This window comes from Scomber scombrus, chromosome 17 (genome assembly GCF_963691925.1).
Source record: "Scomber scombrus chromosome 17, fScoSco1.1, whole genome shotgun sequence".
Taxonomy (NCBI): Eukaryota; Metazoa; Chordata; class Actinopteri; order Scombriformes; family Scombridae; genus Scomber; species Scomber scombrus.
Genome location: NC_084986.1, coordinates 4,143,276 through 4,158,112, shown reverse-complemented (window position 1 = coordinate 4,158,112; position 14,837 = coordinate 4,143,276). Strand labels below are relative to the sequence as shown.

At 39.5% G+C, this 14,837-nt stretch overlaps 1 protein-coding gene across 1 annotated transcript in view; it reads right to left on the bottom strand.

The window, feature by feature from the left end:
* Positions 1–14,837, bottom strand: part of LOC133997325 (serine/threonine-protein kinase D3-like) — a 51,541-nt gene that overhangs the window by 16,941 nt on the left and 19,763 nt on the right. Inside the window, 8 exon segments of the mRNA XM_062436898.1 lie at positions 124–307; positions 1,274–1,345; positions 1,348–1,350; positions 1,540–1,585; positions 1,587–1,730; positions 5,753–5,910; positions 9,970–10,101; positions 13,634–13,772. Coding sequence (XP_062292882.1) covers positions 124–307; positions 1,274–1,345; positions 1,348–1,350; positions 1,540–1,585; positions 1,587–1,730; positions 5,753–5,910; positions 9,970–10,101; positions 13,634–13,772 — 878 coding nt within the window.

Here is a 14,837-nt window from a genome sequence, read left to right as displayed (position 1 = left end):
CCTATCTGCATTATTCTATTAAAGGGTATCTTAACTTTTATGTGACACCAATTAAAGCTTCAAAGTCTCTCAGAAACTTTCACATAATTTCGTTTCCTTCTTCCAGAGATCAGAGTTTGTCACCTGATGGCTCGCAGCGTCTCGTCGTCTTTCTCTCCGTCCGTGCAGGAACCCTCGATGTAGAAGAGCTTGTCGTCGGGAGTGGACGGCTCGTCCTGCTCGTCCATGCTGTGGCCGCCGTCGCTGTTCATGTCACAGTTGTCCACCTCCATCGTCGCCTCGGAGTCCAGACTGGGACTGGCCGGTTCTGCAGAGACACAGAGTCGAGTTTCATAAAAGACTTACAGAGAAACTTTAAGTGTGTCCTGAACTATCAGTTAGGTTGTAATCATTCCTCCTGTTCATACTGAGCATTAGAGGATTCTTCATAATGCACTTACAATGGAAGTGATGGAGGACTAAACACACAGTCCTCTAAATGTGTTTAACCTTTGTGTCGTCCCTCCCGGGTCAAATTGACCCCGTATGTTTTGACTGTTCTTTCTTTCCTCCCTTCCTTCCTTCCTTCCTTCTTTCCTCCCTCCTTTCTCTTTCTTTCCTTCCTCTCTTTCCTCCTTTCCTTCTGTCCTTCCTTCCTCCCTCCCTCCTTCTTTCCTTCTTTCCTTCCTTTCCTTCCTCTCTTCCTTCTTTCCCCCTCCCTCCTTCTCTCTTTCTTTCCTCCCCCTAGCTTCCTTCCTTCCTTCCTACCTCCCCCCTTTCCTTCTTTCTTCCTCCCTTCCATCCTTCCTTCATTCCTCCTTTCCTACCTTCCTTTCTCCCTCCCTCCTTTCCTTCCTTCCAGTCCTGTGCGGACTGCTAACAGCCTCTCCACTTTTAAAACACTACTTAAAAACGCACCTTTTCACTTTGGCCTTTGGTGGAGGATAGCCGCTTTTATTGGGTCTTTTATCTGTTTTATTTCTCTATATTATTATAATTTTTTATTTTATTTTATTATTATTATTATTATTTTTTTGTTTTTTTTTTGTTTTTTATTGTTTGTTTTTATTGTTTCTACTTATTTTGCTGTAAAGCACTTGGTAGGCCATTGGCTGTGTTAAATGTGCTATATAAATAAAGTTGACATTCTTCCTTCCGTCCTTCCTTCTTTCCTTCCATCCTTCCTCCTTTCCTTCTTTCTGCCTCCCTTCCATCCTACCTTCCATCTTTCCTTCCTTCCTTGACTCGAGGACAACAGGAGGGTTAAAAGAAGTTTAAAGTTAAACCAACTCACCTCCGTTAAAGTCGACCTCACCGAGACAGTCTCTGGGAATTTTAGCTGCACATCTCTTATGGCAGTTAAATTACAATCTGAAGTAGAAAAAAAGAAACAGTCAACATCTTAGAAAGCATGATTTTAATATATATAGCCAAACCTATGAATGTAAATATGTATTGTGTGTATACTGTGTTCTTCTCTCTCAGTGTGTGTGTGTGTGTGTGTGTGTGTGTGTGTGTGTGTGTGTGTGTGTGTGTGTGTGTGTGTGTTTGTGTCGTCACCTTTGCACTGCATGCCCTGGCGGAAGAGGCCCTTCAGCAGGCGTTTTGCAGTACTGGCAGATGGTGGGACGAGTGTACGTGTGCACGGAGAAGGTGTGAGGGACTTTGACCCGACCCAGGACTATCTTCTCCATCCAGATGGGCCGACCGCTCAGCAGGGAGTTACGCTTCCCGGCACCCAGCAGGGGGCGCTGTTTAAAACGAGAGAGGGGAGGAGAGGGAGAAATAATTTGATATACGTTCAAACAAAAACAAACGGAAAACTACCGGTAAAGTTATTTTCTTGATTAACACTCCTGTTGTCCTCGAGTCAAGGACAGAAGGGAGGAAAAAGGAAGGAAGGGAGGGAGGAAGGAAGGAAGAAGGAACAAAAGGAGGGAGAGAGGAAGGAAGGAAGGAAGGAAGGAAGGAAGGAAGGGAGGGAGGAAGGAAGGAAGAAGGAACGAAAGGATGGAGAGAGGAGGGAAGGAAGGAAGGAAGGAAGGAAAGGAGGGAGGACAGAAGGAAGGAAAAAAGGAAGGAAGAGAGGGAGGAAGGACAGGCGGAAGGAAGGACGGAGGAAAAAAGGAAAGAAGGGAGGAAAGAAAAGGAAAGAAGGAAGGGAGGAAGGAAAGGAAGGAATGAAGGACGTAGGAAGGGAGGAAAGAAGGAACAGTTAAAATAGACGGGGTCAATTTGACCCAGGAGGACGACACAAAGGTTAATTGATACGTTTTTGGACCATAAATATTAATATTTGCAACAGAGACACAACGATTAATCAATTAACCAATTAGTTTCCAACTATTCTGATATTTAATTAATCATTTTGAGTAAATTTTATAAGAAGAAAAGTGCAAATTCTCTGAATCCAGCTTCTTAAATGTGAATATTTGCTGGGGTTTTTTTTACATTTTCTATGACAGTAAACTGAATATCTTTGTTTGTTTCACCATTTTTTTTAACCAAAAGTAAAACTGAATGCTCCTGAAAATGTTAATATCAATGTCAAAGAACATTTTTTGCATTTCTACATTTAAATTTTAAAACATTTTTGTCAATATCGAGCAGGAAATATCCTAAAAACAACAACCATAGTGCTTCATTGCAGAGGTAGATTACATTGATTCCACATTTATTTTCTTTTATATAATCAGATTTTTATGAACAGATACCGGTTACACCAGTTGGACACTGGGTTACATCACGTCATTGACCTATATATGTAATATTTGAAGCTGCATTAGCGTAAGTGTGCATCTAAAGTGGGTTAAGTGTCCATACTAGATGTCGGTATATTTCAGATGTAGGACATTAATGCACATTTAAGTGTTACATCATCCGAGTAGCCACTTATATCCCCCCCCCCCCCCCTCCTCCCGACTTTAAAGCTACTGAAGGGGAACAATCGGAGTTCATGAGGTTCAGCTGACGAGACATCAGAGTCGGGAGAATTGTGTCAGAAATCGTTGTAAAAGTGGAGCAGCGATGAAATCTTTTCTATCCGCTGGAACAATGAACGTCCTTGTGCGGCGTGCAGCTTATAGACCGCAGCGCTGGCAGAGCAGGAAGCATGTGACACAATGGAGCCTGAATTAGTGCAGAAGCAGAAGTTGATAATAATCCTTCTCGTCTCACATCACAGGCTGATTCATTAAGATCCTATAAAGCTAAAAAGGGAGGGAGGGGGGGGGTAATAATAATATGACAGCATGCATCATAGGGCAGACATGTAGATCCCAGTGAGCACATGTTTAGTTATTTAGATGCATTTAACACTAAAAGGTGAAATAAAACTCATTTAAACTCAAACTGATGACTTTCTGAAACAAAACCTGCCAGAAATATAAAGATTTGTTCCTCTGAAGACGTTTTAATTGTTCTTTTTTTACCATTTTGTAATGTTAAGATTCATTTTAGTAGAACCAGATTTAGATTAACAATTATTTAATCATTATTTTCAAGTTCGAGCCCTTTATTGTCATTGTATAGTGCAATGAAATTACTTTTGTCACAACCTCAATACATATAAATAAATAAATAGATACAGTATAAATACATAATAAAGCTAAACAGCAGAATAATCACACAAAATAATAATAATTTTCTTCATTTATTAACGTTTTTAATTATTTTCTCGATGAATCAATCAGTCGTTTGGTTTATAAAATGTCAGAAAATATGGATCAGTGTTTCCCACCCTGCAAGATAACGTCCGCAAATGCCTTTTTTTGTCGATTATCGTGATGATGTCGCTTAAAATTTGATACCGACACGTCTCCATAAACACCGTCTGCTCCCTGATGGATCGTGATTTGGATAATTAATTATATTTCTGTGTGATAAGAAGTTTGGCTATCAAACAGCTGATTCTCTATCTCTGTGTGTGTGTGTGTGTGTGTGTGTGTGTGTGTGTGTGTGTGTGTGTGTGTGTGTGTGTGTGTGTGTGTGTTTGAGACTCTGACTTTGTTCCCTGGTTTGAACAGGATGGAAAATCCAGTGGTTCGCCTCCAGCCATCAGTGTGTGTGTGTGTGTGTGTGTGTGTGTGTGTGTGTGTGTGTGTGTGTGTGTAGATCTGCTAGCGTGGAAACTGTCTGTCTGTGTTTTCATTCATGTAACTCATTATGTGTCCGAGCGAATTAGAACTTACTTTCCCTTCAGTAACGACTCGTCTGTTGTTCTTTCAGCTGATCAGAAGTTTAAAATCTGCTGCAACTGAAGCTTCATCTCTGCTTATTTTACACGGGCATTTAAACTCCTTGTCATCCCAATTCCAAGGGCAATTTAACTTTTTTATTTAAGAGCATATTGCCCTCGTTAATTTCACTATCACTGATTACACAGACGATCTGCCCCAAAAGTAACATCACACCCTTCAACAGAATATATTAAACCACCCAAATAAAACCTGTTTTCTTTTATTATATTTGTGTAACTTGATAAATTAAGAGAAACTTTGGACTGAAGTCGGTGAATAGAGCCTATTAAGAGAGGAAGACAGTCTCAGATATAACAGATACACCATTATTTTTGAAGTATAATCTCACACATGCAAATCACACAAATCTCCTACTGTCTTTAAACCACGTGACTACTTTTATTTTAGTAGATTTCATAATAATAATAATAATCATCATCATCTTTTATTTATAGAGCACTTTCCAAAACAGTGCAGCAGAAAGTTCCAACAGTAAAGGATAAAACTAAACCATAGAACAGACATAAAAACATAAATATAACTAGGAAGAGATCGTTAAAATACGATGTGTGGAATAATTATCTAGGTGGCGCTATTGAGCTATTTTGCCGTCCCCATTTCCATGAAACATAAAATATTTAATTTTTCGGCGGGTCTGACAAGAGTACAAATGTTTGTGAATTTTCGGGCATATCAAGGCTGTTAAAAATGTGTTTGTTTTGTCAGAATAATACAAAATAATAATAAAGACGAATTCCTGCAGATTTTAGGTTTAGTGCTCGTTCCCTAAAAATAGGAGATAGATATAAAAAGAACAAATAGATTAAAAGATTAAAAGATAAAAATTGAAGTAAATTTAGCTGATAATACTTTTACTTCAGTAGGATTGTAAAAGCAGGATAAAGTATTTTTAACATTGCCGTTCACCTGACCAAATTGACCCCGTCTGTTTTGACTGTTCCTACCTTCTTTTCTTCCTTCCTTTCCTTCCTCCCTTCCTTCTTTCGTCCCTCGTTCCTTCTCTCTTTCTTTCCTCCCCCCTACCTTCCTCCCATACTTCTTTCCTCTGTCCTTTCTTCCTTCCTTTCCTTCCTCCCTTTCTTCTTTCCTCCCTACCTTCCTTCCTTACTTCCTTTCCTCCCTTCCTCCTTTCCTGCCTTCCTTCCATCCCTCCTTTCCTATCTTCCTTCCTTCCTTATTTCCTCCGTCCGTCCTTCCTTCCTTCCTTTCCTCCCTTCCTTCCTTCCTCCCTCCCTCCTTTCCTTCCTTCTTCCTCTTTTCCTTTCTCTTTCCCTCCTACCTTCCTTCCTTCCTTCCTTATTTCCTCATTTACTTCCTCCCTCCCTCCCTCCTTTCCTACCTTCTCCCTTCCTTCCTCCCTCCCTCCCTCCCTCCTTTCCTTCCTTCCTTCCTTATTTCCTCCTTTCCTTCCTCCCTCCCTCCCTCCCTTCCTTATCTCGAGGACAACAGGAGGGTTAAAATGAAACGCCAGCTGTGATTGGACGTAGAGAATCACATGACAGTAGTGAACCTACCTCCTCCTGCGGCGTCGGCGTGAACTCGATGGAAGGAGGACGAGCGACGGACAAGACGGCGCCCGACAGCGAGACGTTGGACAGCCGCCTCTTCTTCACTCCGCTGCAGTTGTTGGGGATCTTGAACGCGCATCGTTTGTGATAATTCAATCCGCATCCTGCAGGGGGAGAAAGATCAATATGAGTGTTATTATATTTATGTTATAAGCATAGACCGTATATAAAAATGGACGTAACATCCGTGACGTCACCCATTGGTTTGTGGACTGCTGCTCGGAAGCCAATAGTATCTGATCCGGATCTGAGCAGCGCCATCTTGAAAATTTCAGGTGCATGCTGGGAAAAATAAAAACACGGATTCTACTTATATGGGCATCAGGAGGAGCATGAGGCGCCCTCCTGAACCTGTGAACCAATCACGACGTAGCCACGCCCTAATGCATACCCTGCTTTATCGTCACATATAAAATCAGGGAGGCCAGAATTTCACAAATGAACATCATACTGCATTGAAGAAGGCTTTAAACTAGCGATTGAGACCATAAACACATTTTGAAAACGTTTACTGAGGTTAGAAATCAAGTGAGAAGTTAGTGAATTCTCCATTGACTTGTATAGAGACGGAAGTCCTTTTGACACCAAAACGGTCGCCCCCTGGTGGCCTTTTGATAGAATGCAGTTTTAAGTTACTTCCACGTTGGCATCATTTCAGAGGACCCGAACTCCCCGCCTGGTTATAATATGTTTTATTCCTCTCTTATGTGTTTTTTTTTCACCTTTTTTAATTGTTATATTTTCATTTGTTGGCTCTGATTCATTCGTTTAGTCATCTGTAAATCACTTTAAATCTTACTGAGTGTTCAGAAGTTGCTCAACAAATAAAAACGTGATTGATTTGTTGCAACCTCTGATGGTTTCAGGCTCGGGTGCGGAGCTCAGAGATAACTAGAAAACATTTTAAACTCAAACTGAAACAGATTTAAGACACGGATCAGTCATGACGCTCGTTTTATGAAACTTTTGATGCATCATCGCTTGTCAATTATCTGTTTCGAGAGTATTTTATTATTGAGTTTTATGTATTTTAAAGGTCAATCAAGGGATCAGGGCTGCAAATAATGACTATTTTCTTATTTCTTTCTATTATTATTAGATTGTTTTGCCTTTTATTGAACAGTTGGTGGTAGAGAGGAAAGAAGAGGAGAGAGAAATTGGTACAACATGCAACATAAGGTGCCTTGCCAACTCAAACCAGGGACGTTGCAGGTGTATGACATATTTTCTTTATTATTATTATTCATTAATTTTTCAGGTTTTTTTCAATTAATTCATACATTTTTTGGTCCATAAAATGTCCAAATGATGTCATCAAATGTCTGGTTTTGTCTTCAATTTCAAAGATATTGATTTTACTGTCACGGAGGAATAAAGAAAGCAGAAAATAAAGAGAATTTGAGAGAAAAAAATGACTCAAAATGATTAAATGATTGATGTTGATGTTGTTTTCATTCATGTAAATCAATCAATCATTATGTGTCAGAGCGAATCAGAACTTCGTCGATATTTGACTGTTTTCTGAAACGTCCTCGCTGCTTTTTTCAGTTCATCAGACGTTAGCAAACCTGCCTCCGTTTTAACAGATCTCTGCTGAAACTGAAGCTTCACACAGTTTAGACTTTTATCTTCTGTTTATGTAACTGAAGCAACGTCTCTGACTTTACAATCAGAATCACTGAGCTGATCTTTAATCAGCACAATCTCTTCATTTCCTGAAAGACAATATGACCGCAAAGATTAACGGAGAGTTTTAAAATAACAAACTGATGAAAACGATACTGACACAATAAAAAGAAGAACATAAATGAGGGTAATGTCTGGGTGTTTTTGATGATTGCAGAAACCTCATGAAAAGGACAGATGATGATTGTATCAGGTTTATTATAGTTAACTAAAAATAAGACTAGTAGTAAAAAAAATAATTTAGTTAACTGAAAAAAATATATAAATGATAGTTTAAAAGAAAACACGAAAACTAAATAAAAACTAAAATGAACAAAGCAAAACTAATTAAAACTAAACTGAATGCAGATAAATCTCCCTTTTTACCGTCCTGTTCAGTTTGACTTCTTCTAAAACCTGGAAAACTAAATTAAACTACTTAATCACTTGTTAAACTCACTAAAACTTGACATGATGCCCAAACATAACTGGGTCAGTTATGTTTAATTAGATGCTTTAATTGTCTAAAAAGCAGATTTACAGCAATGATAAAAAGCTTTCTTCTTCTTCTTCTTCTTCTTCTTCTTCTTCTTCTTCTTCTTCTTCTTCTTCTTCTTCTTCTTCTTCTTCTTCTTCTTCTTCTTCTTCTTCTTCTTCTTCTTCTTCTTCTTCTTCTTCTTCTTCTTCTTCTTCATGTGTTTCATGTCTTTGTCTGGATTGAATAAACTCTTCTTCTTTTTTAACTCTTTCAACCTCCAAAAAAAAAAAAGTCAAAAATCCAAGTTATATAAGCCGGAAGCCGTATCTCTGCCCTGACAGACACATCAAGCGTCTCTTTTTCTCTCTCCTCTTGGCATCACTACAGTTGAGACTCGGAGAGCTCGGAGCGTCGGGCCGAGAGAGAGATCGGGACTTGAAAGACGAGGCTCTTTGAAAAAATAGTCGCAGGAAGTCACCGACTCAATGAAGACATCCTGCTTGTACAGTCGCCGCGGCTTTGATTCAGGCCCTGAAAAACCAGTGTGTGAAAATGTGTGTGTGTGTGTGTGTGTGTGTGTGTGTGTGTGTGTGTGTGTGTGTGTGTGTGTGTGTGTGTGTGTGTGTGTGTGTGTTGGACGTGTGCCTGGACGCTCCGGGTCAGCGTGGACGTGTCAGGGATCAAAGCCAGCAGCGCACAACCGAACAGATTAAATAAAACCTTATCAAAACATGACATCACTCTCGAGTCTGAATGAAAGTCAGACCTGTCCACGTTTCATCTTTTACGTGTGTTTTTTTTTTTCCAGTTATCCGTCGTCAGGGGCGACGACAGCGGTGGGAGGATGACGTGCTTGCTCAGGTTGTTTAGTTTGCTTCACATCCACGACGGCTGTTAAACTCGTTAAACTCTGATTTCTGTGACATCACCGCAGACGAGCTGGCAGCAGACGCCGCTTCCTCTCGTAACTCGTTTTAATTGACAGGAAGCTCTTCTTGAATAGTTTTTAACAACCAGACATCCTGAAAATGTATCGCTGATGAGTTAATCGCCTCGCTGACACCTGTCGGGACGCGGACGTGTTTGTTTTTCTGCGTCTCTCTGCGGGTGATTAAAGAGATCGGATGTGTGAAGAGAAGTCGGCCATTCGTCTTCATTTCAATAAAAGTTGCTCATCTGGTTTAAATGATGAAAAAGTTCTTCAGGCGGTTTTTTTTTTTTTTTTTTTTTTGGGCTCACAGTGTGTGTGTGAGTATTATAGTCTGACTGAAACCAGCTGAGTACACACACTAAATTAGAGCTGGGAATTGAAGATTTTATTGATACTAATGTACGAGTGTCGATTCTGCTTATCGGTCCGATTCTTTATCAGTTCTTTGTGTGATAAAAAAAAGTTGTCCTACAGGTTTTCAGACTGTCTAGTATCAGTGTAGGTAAGATAAATGATCCACAGCCAAAAGTTATCTACATTAATTAATGAATTAATTGCTTTGAAATCATCTTAGAGTCTCCTTCCTGTATGAGAATAATAAAATGAAGCAGAGTGTGTCACTGTTACTGTTATTAACGTTATCGTTATCTTGCATTAAACAGGTGTTCCTCAACTACTGTTTCTCAGACTGAGCTGCCATCTTGTTTCACTTCATTCATTCATTCATACTGACACCATCGTCATATCGAGCTTTTCACAAACCCGAAAACCAACTGAAACCCACAAAGCCTGAGCAGACCACCGCCTGCCGACTGGAACTGATTTTTCACTCTTAGACAGTCAGGAAGGAGCAAAAAAAAACACCTCACGGCTGAGTATGATCTCACAGAGAAGAGAAAACACACTGAAATCACGGCTCTGAAAGTAACCGCCGGAGATCCTGCAAAAAACTTCTTATGTGTAGTTTGAGTTAGAAAGGTAAAAAAATTTTTTTTAATTTGCTGTGTAATGTGTTTAAAGTGCACAGTCGTTACAACGTGACCTGAAAACTGAGTGTTAGCAGCGTTAGCAGCGTTAGCATCTTCTTACCTTCACATTTGAGGCCCTGGCGGACGAGCCCCCACAGCATCTCCCCGCAGTCGTCGCAGAAGGCCGGAGCCTTGTAGGAGTGGACGTACAGCGTGTGAGGCCTGATCTGGAAGTCCTCGGCCGTGGCGAGAGCTGGGACGAGAAAAAACAAGAGAAACGCCGTCAAATAAGAAGCAACAACACGGGACCTAAAGTTAAAAATCCTCAAAGGAGCTTCAAGTTTTGAGCTGCTCATGTTGAATAAAACCTCACAGACTCTGCTCAGACGCCAGAGTTCATTAGTTGGTTCTCTGTTTTCCTTTCTTGTGTTTTTTACTGTGATCAGGAAGAGTTCGTGTTTATAAAAGTCTCCAAATGTCCTTTTTGGAAATCCGCCTGGATCTTTTCATGAATCAAACACTTTGTCTTCTCTTCTTTAAATGTGAGGCAGGTTTTTACTTTCCAGCCTCATACGGACCTCATCATTTATTTACAGACAAAGATGCAGACAGTTAATTAGACTCAGAAAAACATGTTTATTTTAGCTTTTCCTCTGTTTCTGTGTCACTTTGACTATTTCTGAGGTTGTCCTGTCCTGAAAAGATCTTCTTCATGCATATAGTCACTGCTGTTTGGGAGCTTTCTGCATTTAATTTGTGTCATTTTACGTGTTTTTGCTCCAAAATAACCCTCAACGTGATCACATCTCTCCTGTTTTAACCTTTTTACATTCGCCCCAACTATGTTTTAGATCCTACTGATTACTTTTACGGCTCTTCATGGCTTCTCTCACAGCTATATCTCTGACCTTTTTAGTGCCATATGTGCCACTAGGTCTTTTATCTGCTGCAGAGTCTCGTCTGAAAGCTAGAAGGGAGAGAGCGTTTGCAGTCAGAGCTCCGAGAAGAAATCAGGTCGGCTTTTAAGTCTCTTCTTAAAAACTCACTTTTATCGCAGAGCCTTTCCTCATTTTATTTGTGTATTTTCCTTGCATTGCTTTTATCTCCTTTTGAAATAGTGTTCACATATTCTCACCTTTGTTCCTCCACTGAATTGGTTTTGACTCATCGAATCGTTTCATTTGTTCTCTTTTATGATTTGTGTATTTAGTGAGTTAGTTTAGCAGCTTTATTGTCGTTATATTGAGGGTCAGACAACAATATAACTACATTTAGATAGCACTCCCTGAACCATAAAAACATTTAGGACAATGAAAAACAATCTGAGACATAAATAAACCATTGATAACAGCATGGCTATAAAGGCAATAAAGTGCAATATGCAATATAAAAAGGTGCAAACAGCAGCAATGCTTGTTGTAACAGCAGCCATATGTAAATATGGGGATATAGGGATAAATATAGGGATATCCTGATTAAGTTTTGTTGCCCTCAGATGCATTTAAAAGGTGCCTTGTTTAGATGAGATCAGCTACAGTCTGATTTAAGTTGAAAAAATGTCTGACTTAGTACTTCCAGAGATAAGTTGAGGCTTTTTTTGGGAGTCATTTGGAGCTAAATTGGCTTCAGACTGGAGCAGTGGGAGCTGCAGTCTGACCCGGTCGACCTGTACAGTAGTTCTGTCATTAATAAACTTCCGTATAATCAGATGCAGGTTCCTTCCTCTGGCTGTTGTGGTTTTTGCAGGTGCTTGTTTGTTTTCTCTGTAATAAAACTCATGTGTGCAGCTTTAACAGAGGTTACAGGTTACAGTGTTTCTGACTCGCAGCTGCAGAGGAGCCAGAAAAGACAAATAATGACAACAGACGTTTGTATTTAAAGCTTATTTCTCTTCGTCGCGGCTCTCCAGTGCCTCTCAGTGCCAGTCATGTTTGATAGAGTTGTGTTATAATGTACGGAATAAGTCAACGAGCCGAGGTCTGCAGGGTTTTTGCAGCAGCAGCAGCAGCAGGAGCAGGAAGTGGTCTCGGGTTCGAGCTCGATGCGGTTCCTCCTGTGTCATTTAAAGCCGAGAGCTGCTGCTGCTCTGCGTCTGGGTGTTCAGCTGGTAAGGTGTCAGTTTTAGTTTTTTTTTTTTCTTTTTCTTAAAGCTCAGCCTGTCGACACGGCTCAGGAAATGACAATCCTATACACAATATTATGGTTGAAGCATGCAGGGCGACACCGCGGCGGAGGAAACACGATCTGGGCTGACCTCATCGCTCTTCCTCCGATTAACAAGAGAGTCAGACGCAGAGACAAAAACAAACAATATATAAAGAATACATATGCACTGCCGACGTGTAACTTTAGATTCATAATGTGAATAATAATGGTTGCTGCTAATAGTTATATTAATAAAATGTTATATCTGCATATTTTGACCTCAATAAATCACAATTGTGATTAATATATATTACTTTTTTTACTCTTTATGTGCATGTGATTAATATTATTAGTGTTAAAACTCTACAGTTCTGGTTCACAGTGATATTATTCTTACTTTTGCTCCTTAAAAGTGTCCCAGAAACCCCGAAACCTGGCAGACAGGTTCAAACTTGCAGTTTTAAAGAGACTGAGACTAAACCAGAGGAGAAAAAAATATTCTTTATTCTTTATGACAGGAAGTAAAAGTTAAAACTACTGTGTAAAGTACAGAAAAATGTACTTTAAGTATTAAAAGTACTGCAGTATTATGAGTGATGTAGTATGCAGTATTACAGTAAAAGTACTGCAGTATTATGAGTGATGTAGTATGCACTATTACAGTAAAAGTACTGCAGTATTATGAGTGATGTAGTATGCAGTATTACAGTAAAAGTACTGCAGTATTATAGTGATGTAGTATGCAGTATTACAGTAAAAGTACTGCAGTATTATGAGTGATGTAGTATGCAGTATTACAGTAAAAGTACTGCAGTATTATGAGCGATGTAGTATGCAGTATTACAGTAAAAGTACTGCAGTATTATGAGTGATGTAGTATGCAGTATTACAGTAAAAGTACTGCAGTATTATAGTGATGTAGTATGCAGTATTACAGTAAAAGTACTGCAGTATTATGAGTGATGTAGTATGCACTATTACAGTAAAAGTACTGCAGTATTATGAGTGATGTAGTATGCACTATTACAGTAAAAGTACTGCAGTATTATGAGTGATGTAGTATGCAGTATTACAGTAAAAGTACTGCAGTATTATAGTGATGTAGTATGCAGTATTACAGTAAAAGTACTGCAGTATTATAGTGATGTAGTATGCAGTATTACAGTAAAAGTACTGCAGTATTATGAGTGATGTAGTATGCAGTATTACAGTAAAAGTACTGCAGTATTATGAGTGATGTAGTATGCAGTATTACAGTAAAAGTACTGCAGTATTATGAGTGATGTAGTATGCAGTATTACAGTAAAAGTACTGCAGTATTATGAGTGATGTAGTATGCAGTATTACAGTAAAAGTACTGCAGTATTATGAGTGATGTAGTATGCAGTATTACAGTAAAGTAGTGGTTTGGTCCTCTGACTGATATATTATTATTATGACATCATTAGATTATTAATAGTGAAGCATCAGTGTTAGAGCAGCATGTTACTGTTGTAGCTGCTGGAGGTGGAGCTAGTTTACACTACTTTATATACAGTTAGCTAGTTTAGTCCAGTGGTTCCCAACCTAGGGGTGGGGCCCCTCCAAAGGGTCAGCAGATAAATGTGAGGGGTCAGAGGTAATAATCATCAGTTTCTTACCGGAGAGCACCACCTCCACCAGGTCGCCCTCGTGGATCTCCTCTGGTGACGTCAGACGCTGCAGGATGTTGTCCGAGCTCAGGTCATGACGGAAGAGAAGGATCTTGTCGTACATCCCGAAAAATCCACATTCAGGGAACTGAGGAGGAAGAAGAGGAGGAAAATGATTCATATAGATTCAGAGAGAGCTGCTACTATTCCTAAAAAGGGAACTTTACACAAACTTAACTCATCAAGAAAGCCCAAAAAACACCTTTAAATGAAACTTTGAATATTGTTTAACATCTGACATCATAACAGGAAATCACAGAATTCAATGGATAAAACCTGCATCTCTCCAGAAGCTGTGTGACGTCTGTTTTGTCCTGAATGTTACTGTACTGTGTCATGATAAATATGATATATAAATATATTATTTACCCTTTCATTGTATTTGTTTCATTGTTTTTGCCTTGTGATTCATGTTGAGTGGCTGCTGTAACACTTTAACCTCCCTTTGGGTTAAATTATGTACTCTACTCTTCCACCTGCCAGCCTGTGCTTTACATTTTTATGCTTTAAGCTAAAAAAAACACATTTGAACGAATCAAAACATATAAAAGCATGAAGACTTTTAACTGATGTGTCTATTAAATGACGTCATACAGTATATTTGACATAGTGGAGAAGGAGAACAAACTCGGCTAATATTTATATCATGAAGCCGTCCTGACGTTAAGCATTACGTGACCTGTTTCATGTGAAGACCAGGTGATGAAGCAGCTTCACAGAAACGCCACGCAGGGAAACTACCTGCAGCCCGACGCTGAAATGTTGTGACTGTGGTTACTGAATCAGTTTCCACTTCAGTCTGTTTTTTAAAATGTGTGTGTGTGTTTAAAAGCCGCAGCAGCAGGTACAGCGTTACTTTTCTTGTTCCAAAACAACACAGGAGGGTTTCCCAACATCTCCATCACCGTTTATAAGAAACCTTCAATATCACGTAAAGCCTGCTCGCTAGTTCTGCTGCAACTCACTGCAACTTCCCCATGCAAGAGTGAAAAAGAGTAAACTACGGTATCACATAAGGGTCAATAGGAATGTTGTGCCAATCGATCGGCTTTAACTTGTCTGATTCAGCTGTGAAGACAAATTCAATACAGATTAATCAATTAGTTGCTAACTATTAAAGGTAACTGCCAGCTATTTTGATCATCAATTAATC